Raw genomic sequence first — 12426 nt, forward strand, 5'->3', positions numbered from 1 at the left:
TAAAAAAATGAGTGTGAATGTAGCAGTTTAGGTAAATTTTTGCAAATACCTTTTTTATAGGAAATTTAATTCTCTACAAATTTCTTCCTTTGTGTTTTTCGCGTATTTTTGATAGTTTAGTTAGAATTTCGATTTAAAGTTTTAAATAAAATGACACTGAAGTTAGAGGACATTTAATTATTTATTTATTTTTTTCACAACGAAAAATTATTTAAAAAAATATTTTTAAAAATTGCACTTATAGTTTTTTAATTTTCTACATGTGCATACTTTTGGTTTTTTTTTTCTTGTAAATATTGAAAAGAAATTTGAAAATTGTCAACTGTCTGCTAACTTCAGGTTCACTAAATAAATGTGTGACAAAAATATTTTATTTGAAATTCTAATTAAAATAACTGATTAACTATTGAGTTTACGTAAATTTTTGCAAATACCTTTTTTGTAAGAAATTTAATTCTCTACAAATTTGTCCCCTTGTGTGTTTCCTGTATTTTTAATAGTTTAGCTGCAAATTTAATTTAAAGTTTACAGGAACGAAATTTATTTTTTATCATTAATGCAATATAAGTACTATCTTAGTGCACGCTCTTTTGTTCGCCAAATAGCTGTTTGCCCATTCAACTGTTTCCACGACATTTGTGTGCGTTAAACGATTATCTGCGTGCGACAAGTAAACTTGTCGCACTCAAATTTACTTCCCGTATGCAGATTATCGTATAACCCACAAAAATGTCGCGGCAACAGTTGAATCAGCAAAAAGCTACTTGGAGAATAAAACAGCGAGCACTAAGATAGTACTTATATTGCATTAATGATAAAAAAAACTGTGTTCAATTCGTGCGGTGTTGTCGATTACCCACTCGAGCGAATGAGCGCACTCACTTCGTTCGTGCGCTCAACTTCGCTCTCGTGGGCAATCGACAACTTACCGCACTAGTTGTACAATATACTATTCTATTGTATTTATTTAAAAAACCCTAGTGGATTCGTTAAAGTGAATCCAATGTAACTAGATCAATTCAAAGTTGACTGTTAATACAGCCATTTTTCGCTGATTAGCGTCAATCTATGCGTCTCTAATTAGTTGAGAAACATTTGCGTCACCTTCTCGTGTTCTACTTTTCGTGCACTCTCTAACTAGTCGGACAGTGACGCTCACTCATATGTCAGATACATCAGAAGTGTTGTCTACTTTTAAATTAAAAAAACCCATATCTATATATATCTATATAAGTAAATAAAGTGATCCGCTATGCACATATTTATTTTATTTACCATCTTATTGTGTATGCATTTGAGATAATGATTGGCTATTTTTAAGCCGCCAAAAATATAAAATACTACTTGGAAATATATATTTTCTTGGAATAAAAGTTGTTAGTACGCACGGTGCATATACCGACACCTCTTTCATCCCCTATTGTTTATTCCTGAAGCGTAATTACAGGCAAAGAGAATAGTAAAAAAAAAATATTTAAAATAATCGTGATTGAGACTGACGGCACAAAAGAGGAAGAAGACGAAGACTCGAAAAAGCGACAATTCAAATTGAATAAAAAATAAAAAAGGGAACAGTGTCTTTGTTTATTTTTATTTCGCGGCCCACTTCCTTACTACGATATCCGTTCTTTTAATACTCGTATTTATTTTTCAAAAGGTCTTTGATAAAAAATATCATTCGTTATCTGAAGCTACAATGGATCATCAGAAGTAGAATAAAAATATAATGTCAGGATAAATTTTAAATTAGTAATGGGTGGGGAATTGGTCGAATCGATTGCTAATTTAGCTGCTGGATGTCGTCGACGTCATGATATATGCATTACATAGACGACTGATTGCACGTGAATGAGAGACGTATAAAAAAAAAGTAGCTCTGAAAATACCTGGGATATAAAACTCGATGGTCTCATATAATAATCATCTGATGCAAAAGCTTCTTTGTAACTGAAACGGAGTGAATTGAATTTTTTTCGAGATGGAAATAGAGAAAATATAAAAATTATTTAAAGATTTTAAAATGTAAACTATCTTTGATAATATTTGAATAGTATCTTGTTTGCTTTTTACTCTTATATATAAACTGTTGGTCTTCGTGGGAGAGTGAGGAAGTTTATAAAGAGAGGGCTTTCGATAATCGCGTGAGGAGCCATAAGATTATTCGTGCAGGCGGGCGTCTGGCAAGACCGAGGTCACGCCAACATTGATGATGCGACCATATGCTCTGTATATCTACATATGTAGACCCTTTATCCAATCCTAAGACCATTTAAATTAAATCTCTCCCTTTATCTGATCTCCAGCAGTATCTCCTACTAGATATTGCTCCATTTTGTGTGTTGATGCGTTTAATGTCTGACTGACTGAATGGTTGATTAGCTTTGAGATTTTTTTAAATAAATTCAAAAAATTTTTTGATATTTTATCAGCAAACTATTTTGAGGGACCACTAGTGTGACAGCCTAAAAAAAGATGATTTTTGGGAATTTAAAAAAAAACTGCATGGAATATTTTGATGTTTTAAGGATACATTTGCGGATATATAATGAATATATGATAAAATTTTTGGACCGAAAAATTGAAAATTCAGCGAGTTATTCGCAATCTCCCAAGGCTTCAAAAAAAAGTCCTCACTGCTGCGGTGATAGCGACCTTCAGTGCATGAAATAAAAAAAACCAAAAAGTTTATTGAACTAGAAGGTATTTTCTGTACCATGACCCTGGGTCGAAAAGAAAAATTTAAATTTAAAAAAATGGCGGGGTTTTTAAAAAAGAGTTTCAAATTTCGCGCTAAAATTTGACGATTTTTGGCTTGGCAAAATTACATTTTTTATTCGATCTGAAAACTGGAGGCTCATGGTATGGAGAAATATAAAAGAAGCTGCAATAAGAATCAAATCGATCGGATGATTTGTCTTCGAGTTATAGCAGCAATTTTGAAAAATGGCTGTAATTCAAAAACTACTTGAAATTTTAGTGCCATTTTTGAAGGTATAATCAGGGTGGCCACGAACCGAGAATATCGGGAATTATCAGGGAATTTAGTGCAACCGGGAAATATCATGGAAATGTCAGGGAATTTCTAAAAGTATCCGGGAATTAAATTGTAACAGTTGAAAATTAAAAAAATTTTAAATTATACACTAGTTATAAAAATTAAGGGATATTAAAAAAATTTCAAATTTTAAAGTGATTTTCAACAGATTGTAACCCGAAGGAAAATGGTCATACGTCAAAAACAAAAAAGGCAAATTGTAGCTTCAAGTGTCTAGTTTTCTGATCTGGTCTTTAAATTTTTTTACTATGTGCGGTTCCGGAGTAATCCTAAGAAAACTATCGAAAAATAAATTTACCAAATTTTCGCTCGTCGTAAAAACGGTCTTCAAGCTTCAATAAAGTTTTTTCGACAATTATCATTGATTTTTGATTGCTCCGGAACCGTGCATAATAAAAAAATTTTAAGACCCAGATCAGAAAACTAGACACTTGAGGCTACAGTTTGACTTTTTGTTTTTATTGTACGACCATTTTCCTTCGAGTTACAAACTGTTGAAAATTACTAAAAAATTTGAAATTTTTTTAATATCTCTTAATTTTTGTAACCAGTGTATTTTGAATTTGTTTAAATCATAATATTTCTTATTAATCATTTTAACTTATACATTTTTAACATCGAATAATCAAAAGTAGGCAATATAAATTTATTTTATTGCCATTTTTTCTGGTTTCTCGCATGATTTAATTATTAAATTTAATTATTAAAAATGAAAATATAATTGAAATTTTGAATATCTAAATGACACGAATAAAATTTCTAAATCAGGGAAAAATGTGAAAAACTTTACTGGAAAACCGGGAAATATCAGGGAATTTTGAAATCATTTCTTTGTGGCCACCCTGTATAGACTATCAAAATATGCTAAAAAAATAAATTTATTTTTTTCAAAATTTCACACTAGTGGTCCCTCTTAATGCCTTGCTGATAAAATCTATTTAAAAATATTATTATTAATTATCAAATAATAAAAACATACTTTTTATTTGTTGCAGATAACGTCATAGCTGATGGATTTTATTACTCATACCAAGAGCTTCTGATTTAAAAACGTATAGACATATTGCTGGTGAGCAAAAAAAATAATGAAGAATTAATAGGTGGAGTTGAGAATAGAGTGACGTGAGGAAGAAAAGAATAATAGAAGCGAATAAGTGATAGAAGAGAGACTAAAAAGAGAGTTAGACATCAATGTGCGCGCGCACTCAATATGCGTGTATTTACTTTTTGACATTCAACTGACTCAGACAACGTCGTTCACACAGCAACAAATATATGCGATACCGTTTTATTTTTAAAAAAATTTATCATTATTTATAAAAAATATAAATAATAAAAACCAGGCAAGGGATATTACGCACTAAATAAAGTTATCGAGCAGTCGGTGATAAAAAGAAAACAACCCTGATGCAGCTACGACCTGTTCTGGAGCCAGTGTAGTGGTGGGTTGGTTTTTTATTGTGGCGATGACGGGAACGCGTCGTTTATCAACGAGGAAGAAGTGTAAGGTGGAGAAAGAAGAAACGGAACCTGGAACCGCGACCGCGACCGCGGATTATCAGGACACGAGGTGTTGGAAGAATAGTCTCGAAGAGGTTGAGAGATGCAAGTCGAAGGCGAGCGACCTAACCCAAGTCACGAGGTGCGATGGTCACGAATAGACCACTGAGATAGATAAAACAAAATGTATAAAGAGATAGATAGAGAGTGAATGAGTGATATATATTTATATATTTATTGTTGTATGGGGGCTTTCAAGAGACTAATATAATAGTATAAAAAGATACGTGAGAGTGTATCGCGTGTCAACTGATCAGTGATAAAGAGTTTCGTTGCTTTGTCTACCTCATTCGTATTATTATTATTCATCATCAATTTTGTTGGTTTACTATCCCTGCATGCATTTGCACTTCTATCTGCCTCATCCTTTTTTACAACTTTTTATTTTTCTTCTTCTTCTTCTTCTTGTTCTTCTACTTTTTGTTGTTCTCCGTTATATTCTTCCTGCCACCACCGCGGCATTTTCACTTACACCTGCGCGCGCACATGTGTATACTTTACAACCAGCAAACACTCACACGTACGCAAATAAACTAAATAAAATAAAAGAAAAAAAAAATATACAGAGAACAGAAGACTACTCACCATGAAACCACGCGCAATATGCCACCTGTGAAGACAATAAGAACCGAGAGAGACGAAACTGAAACAGAGAAAGATAAAGATAAAGAGAAATCCCAGACTTTTCAACCTTCAGTTTCCCCACCCTCTCCACCTTCTGTCACGCTTCCTCGGTTCATCCGCGAGCGATCAAAAATCATATTCATCTACTCTGCTTTTTTTTTTCTCCTTTTTTACTTCGGATATGTATTCAAATAATACAATAGACCGAACCAAGGTTACTAACATGTACGGCTAATTATCGTTTCATCTACCAAACTTTACTTACACACACATATATATATATATTAGTTGTAAAAACTTTCCTATGTTTACCGTATTAGCCACATATATTTATTTATATGAATAAGCCACTGGCTTTCAGTACTACCCCAATTACATCCATCGCGTCACGTATTGTTATATTTTTGTTTTTAAATTTGAAACTGTTAAGTAAAATTATAATTATAATATTTTGTAATTTACAGAGTAATACCTTTGGTGGACGAGGACAAGAACAAGTGCAACGACACATACGATCAACAAATAATAAACGAGAGAGAATTATGTTGGTTGAATTTATCATCTGTGCTTGTGTATAAATCAACGTGAAAAATTTAAAAATAGTAAAGTGCAACAAATTCAAATTTAATATTCAGAAGCTAATTAGTAAGGATATAAATAAATATATTATTATTATTATCATTATTATTAATACTAATATTATTATTATTAAATAAATAAAAAGTTGGTGACGTGATATTAGTGTACCGAATGGAGTAGAAAGGGATAATAGTGTGAATATTTGTGGTAGAAAGTGTTGAGAGTGAATAAAGTGGGAGTTATTCTCTTACATTTAATTAATTAATTAATAAAGTAAATAATAAATTTATTTATTGATTTAGTTCTGTTATTGTTATTGACACACGGGCTTACAAAGTTTGTTAATAATCGGCTGGATGCACGGGCGCGTGTATTCGAGCGTTACTTTTAAAAGTGCGTCCTTGTGCGCGTTCAGTGTCATCGCTGCAGCAGCGGCAGCACCAGCCGCGTCCTCGTGACTTGAGACCACTCAAACAAGGATATTATCATTTTTTCTGCTGTGGGTGATGTCATTACTGGTAAGTTTTATTAAGCCTCCCCATATACGTATATATTTATAATACGATAATTTTATTTTAAATTTAAATTAATCTCATATTTTATTTATTGTTTATTTAACATATGAATTTACCGCAATTTTACGTATTGCCACGAACTAACAGCTATCGTTGTTTGATTTAAATAAAGATTACAGATTAAATAATTTATCAATGCTTAGAAATTATCATATTTGTAGACTTACTTCCAGATCTTGAGAAAATAAATATAAATTATCTATGAAATAAATTACAGTAGGTAATTACATAGAAGTGGGGCCTACGTTTTTGGCGATAACAAAAAAGTAAATGATTATGGACTTCGTTTTGGTGCCACTTTTTTTAGCACTTCGGTGGATTTATGAGTGGGTGTAACTATCTATTCATAAAATTTGAATAACATTTTCTTTTTCATTTTTTTATTGAAAATTTCATGTCGTTGCAATTTTTTTTAAGGATTTTTCTTAAAAAATTATTTTCTGGGTTACTTTTTTATCATCTGAAATCCGTCACAATTTAGATATTCAAATTGCCCTTGCGTTATTTTCTTTACCCGGATCAAAAATAAAACTTGAGACGGACTTTTTTTACCCAGTCGAAATTTCGAGCTGTTTTTTAGAAGACAAACTCGACTTTTTTTTACGGAGATATGAAATACATTGAGTTTTCGCATTGGTTTAGATTTTACTGGCTTACTTAGTCATGATTTAAGACGAAAAAGTCGAAATCAAGTCAAAATTGACTTGGTTTAGACTTCTTCGACTTAAAATACAAAGCGAAAAACACATTTTGCACTAAAAAATACTGCTCGACTTCGACTTGATTGATCAAGTCTAAAGTAATGCGAATAAATAACTTTTTTCGACTTGGTTCAGCAAGTCAAAAGTAAAGTGGAAGACTTGTGCTTGAGTCAAGACGAATAAATTCAAACTAAGATGGAAAAATACGAATAAAGTTGACAAAAATTTAATTTAAGTCGAAAAAGCCAAGATCTTATCGGGAAATTGTCGGCAAATCGATAACTTGAAAAGAAAATAAAGTGAAGCGAGCCTGAATCAAGTTTTCCCGGGCAGTTTTCATCTACTTTACGAAAAAAAATAAGATAGTAACCCAGAAAATAGTTTTGATAAAAAAATCCTTGAAAAACTGAAGAAAACTATGAAATAAAGTAAAAAAGTATAAAGTAACCAAATTTTTTGAATGAAGATCAGTCCGCTGAAAAAAATGGCACTAAAATTAAATGCGTATTTCAAATACTTTTATTTTTATCACCAAAAACGTAGACCCACTTCTATATAATTACCTTATATTCTTATCCGAAAATTAATTACAATTTAATATCAAGTATAAAAAAAATTTTTTTTTAATTTCTCTTATCTCCAAATTCTATTTTGTTTTTTTATATAAATTTTATTACTGCAATGACGTATTATTTTAACTAAAAAAAAACTTTCCTAAAAAATATCAATTAAATACTAATTTATAAAATAAAAGATACTTATTTTTTTTTAGTATTGAAGATAAAATATAAAACAAAGTTATATATTGCATATAAATTAAATATCAAGTAAAAGTGAAAATAAAGGGAAAGGGAATGAAAGTTAAAAGGGATTTAGTTAGTTCAGCTTTAAAGCCCTATCCGCTTAAGGGAAATTTATCTTCTCCATTTTTATTATTTTATTATTTATTATTATCATTATTTTTATTATTCTCAATTAAAATAATTAATTAAAGGTTTTATCAATGAATTCACCATATCAGACAATAAAAAATTTTATTCGTTTTTATTTTTTCATAAATATTTATATTAATATCAGACTATTTATTAGTTGACATTTCCGGTCTCAGTAATATTGAGATATTACCTTTTGATATAAATATTTTACACTTACATATATTTTGATACTTAATTATTTTATTAATTACATACCCAATTACAACAACGCGATAATACACAAAATATTTTTATTAATAAATATAACTATTAAAATATATATATAATATAATCTTTATGAGTCTTTAAATAATTTTATATTTATTACATATTTTTCTTGCCAGTCACCTGAAAATCTAGTTATAGTTGTAGTTAAAGTCACTTACAGTTACAATACACTTTTTATATCTATAGACTGTTAGCATTGGCGGAAGTGACATTAAATTATTCAATACATTGTACAGTCATATAAATTGATTCACTGATTTTTTTAGGTACGTTGCTAGTATATATATTGTATTTTATTTTTGTTGTGCATTTTCCCATACGACAAAGTACTTTTACAATTAGTAAAAGTAATTATAATAAATTTAAATTAAGGGCATTCTCAGACAGTGCCCCCCACTTTTTAAAAATATGCAATGACTTTCACATTTCATAAGCGTATCAAAATTTTGTTAATTAATTTAAAAAATTGAAGGTTTAATTAAATAAAGGGACAAATTTGTTAAGATATAGAATTTAAAAAAAATTATTTGAAATTAAAACGAAATTTGAAAAATAAATTTCAGTAAAATCTTCATTTCAATTTTGTAATTCGAATTTTCAAATTTTTTAGGCTGAAATTCATCTAAAAAATTTCGTTTTGCTCCTAATTATTTTTTTTTTTTATTTTATATTTCAGTGAAATTGCAACTACGCTGTCTTTTTTTCAATTAATCCTTTAATTTTTTATAAATTAAGGAAATTCTCAGACAATGAACCCTCCGCCCCTCACACTTTTCAAAAATGTGCAATGATTTTCAAACTGTCGCAACTGTATTAAAATTTTATTAATTAATTAAAACATTAATTGAATAAAAGGACGACGCAGTTACAATTTCACAATGACATTGATTTTTAAAAAAATTATTTACAGCTGTTATCAATTAGGAGTTAAATAAAATTTTTTTAATAAATTTTAGCCACCAAAATTTGAAAATTCAAATTATAAAATTGACATGAAGATTTTACTGAAATTTCTTTTCTAAATTTCGTTTCACTCCCAATTGATATCAATTGTAAGTAATTTTTTTTTAATCAATTGATAAAATTTTGATTCGCTCATGACAATTGAATCATTGAAAATTTTTAAAAAGTACGGAGCACTTTCTGAGAATGGCCTTAATTAAAAAAAATTAAAGGATTAATTGAAAAAAAGACAATTTCCCTGAGATAGAATTTCAAAAAAAATTTACTTGCAGTTGACATCAATTAATATTTAAACGAAATTTAGAAAATAAATTTCAGTAAAATCTTCAAGTCAATTTTATAATTCGAAATTTTCAAATTTTGTGTCCTAATTGATATCAACTGTAAGTAATTTTTTAAAAATTCTATACCTCAGTAAAATTTTCTTTTTTTCAATTAATCCTTTACTTTTTTTTTAATTAATTAATAAAATTTGTTACACTTATGACAATAGAAAATCATTAAAAATTTTTAAAAAGTGGGAGGGCACTTCCTGAAAATACCCTTAATATGTAGATATCGGGAACCGACGACCATGACAGGAAGTTTTATTGAAATAAAAATTTTAATTACTTGTAAATAAATAAATAAATAAATAAATAAATAAATAAATAAATAAATAATAATAATATTAAGTATCACGTCTAAAGCAAGATTCAGGTTGTCATTAACCTACATCAGGCAATCGTTTCATAGATCTGTTCGAGTAAAGAGTCTGCACGCCACATAAGAGGTTGACGTGATATGATGTCCAGCGACTTGGAACAAGCTAAATAAAATCTGGGTTAGATATATACCAGACGGTTTATTTTTAATAACTTTAATTAACGGGACATGTTTAATTATTTAAATTACAATTTATAGTAAAGTATTAAAATTTTTTTTTATATTGCAGCACATAATGCGCCAGGGGTGATGGAGACAGTGGGCAAGCAAGTCCAGGTAGTGAGTGGACTAGGGGTGGGAGGCCCAGTTGGCGGAGATTTGCATCATCATCATCACCCTCATCCTCACGGGGGTCATGGACACTCGCTAGTTGGCGGTGCGGCAACCCCGACTCGAATTCAGGCTCAGACTCATCAGGGCCAGCCGCCACCGCCTTCTCACAATCAACATCTACCTGCGAGATCAACTCCTGTACAACTGCACCGGTAAATTTATATATTTATATATATTTATAATTCAAATTATACGCCAATAAAAATAAAACAATGTCTTCTGTTAGACTTCCGCAGCGCGATTGCTTCAGTTCTCCGTTTGCTCGTTAGGATTTCCTGCGACTGAATTGCGTCACATTAAATTAATATCTCCGTCTCGCTTTTTTTACCTCAATGTTTATTATTATGCTACAGTACGTTACGAAAGCCTTGAATTACAGTTTTGTTTGGTTCAACTACCGATATAACTTTATCGTCTTCGCCTTCTATATACATATTATATACAATACATACATATATAAAAGAAAAGCACTTGTGAGAAATCAATCTTGTTAATTGAACTAGATTTTCGTTAGCTCGCTATTCGTTTTCCAACCTCGGTTAAATTTACCTTCCGTACTTTCCCGAGTACTTCCAAGTACTCTTACTCAATATCAATAAGAAAAAATTTTTCGATCGTAAAGCACGAACGAGTCGTGCAAAATAATTATAATAGTAATAGTAATTTAAAAAAATTAAAATTCTATAATTGAACTTTTAATTTAACAGAACATATATTTAAAATTTAAAAGTCGATGACCGGGTTTGCGAAATATCGAGATTATGGTCATGGCCACGGACTTACCTCCGGTTTTTGGAAGCCTTCAAATGCTTCAGTAGTTAAACTATTTGCCTCTACTATATTTATTTATATAACTAAGTTTACTTATATTTTAAAAAAAGATACTTCTCCCAGGTACGAACTTAATATTTCTACCTGGACTATACTATTATTATTTTTTTTTTTTATTGAATATCAGACGATTCACACAAAATTCCAGTAAATTCTATACCATGTACCGTTAGTTCGAGAAAATAATAATAAAATTTATATACTTTTTGCTCAGTAAATTTTTTTTGGACTTGGCAATACAAGTAAAATGTGTAATATCCAGATCCAGACGACAACGTTGCCACATTTATACTTTCACAGCATGTAGTATCGTCATTAGAGAGGTAGCTTACATACATATGTTAAGTTGCAACGTATATTCTGACCCTCAATTCAGTCTTTCATTTTCTTTCTCTCTTTTTCTACTCATACTCTCAGTACTACAGTAAAAAAAAAAGTTCAAGTAGACAAAAGTTCATTTACGGATGACCCCCTGATTCATTCACTTGCATCCTCGATAAATAATAACCCGAAAAAATTAAAATCCCAAGCATAGATTGGTTAAATATTTCTTGGGATTTAAATTCATTGAATGTTTGTCAATGAATAAAATTTTATTTATAGCTCGTTTGAGTAAATAGCGAATTCTTTGAATATTTTTTGTAAATTATACATATGTAGGATGGAGTATTTAAAATAAATGTATATACTAGTGTACTCGAGGTCGATGTTTCTCATACGTATGCTGAGTAGTTGTGTATTTCACAATAGACTTTATACGAAGGGTGCGGGGGCGGAGAGATGGATGTAACCAAAGAGTCGCGCATGTGCCATGACTTGATTGCTAGCTGAAAGCTACCTGTCGATTCTAACCTTTAACGTCAATGTACACGTTCTTTAACCTCACGTGCGTTTTAATAGTGACCCCAAAATATTATCATAATTATTTTACCGAGTATCGGAGTATTTACTTAGCTAGTGCGCCAAGTGTTAAAATACCGCCCAGTATTTGATTTTATGAAACAAGTTTCACTAAATGTGTTTCACTTTTGGTAGATTATCCAATCGTCGATCGGAGTATATGTATATATATATAAATTTATCTAATGAAGTGAGTTTTATTTTACGCAGACTAACATCCAGATTTTTAAAAATATTTTTTATGGATGATTGTGAAGTTAACGGACAGTTATTAATTTTCGGAGTTTTTTTTTTAAATCAATGGCGAAAAAATTAAATCTAAATATATGCACGTGTAAAAAACTATAGGTGCAATTTTTTAAATATCATTTTTTTTTATAATTTATCGTTTTAAAAAA

At 30.1% G+C, this 12426-nt stretch overlaps 1 protein-coding gene across 10 annotated transcripts in view; it reads left to right on the plus strand.

Moving 5' to 3' along the window:
- The window catches only part of LOC130677334 (uncharacterized), a 74657-nt gene that overhangs the window by 21333 nt on the left and 40898 nt on the right, over positions 1-12426 (plus strand). For 6 of the 10 annotated variants that reach the window (XM_057484058.1, XM_057484059.1, XM_057484057.1 and 3 more), the window contains 2 exons: positions 5704-6336; positions 10194-10449. In XM_057484058.1, coding sequence (XP_057340041.1) covers positions 10214-10449 — 236 coding nt within the window. In that variant the 5' untranslated portion in view covers positions 5704-6336; positions 10194-10213. Of the gene's footprint in view, positions 1-4136; positions 4698-5612; positions 5630-5703; positions 6337-10193; positions 10450-12073; positions 12219-12426 lie in introns of those variants that run through there. The other 4 variants (XM_057484056.1, XM_057484061.1, XM_057484062.1 and 1 more) reach the window with 4 other exon arrangements.

Source organism: Microplitis mediator, chromosome 11 (genome assembly GCF_029852145.1).
Source record: "Microplitis mediator isolate UGA2020A chromosome 11, iyMicMedi2.1, whole genome shotgun sequence".
Taxonomy (NCBI): domain Eukaryota; kingdom Metazoa; phylum Arthropoda; class Insecta; order Hymenoptera; family Braconidae; genus Microplitis; species Microplitis mediator.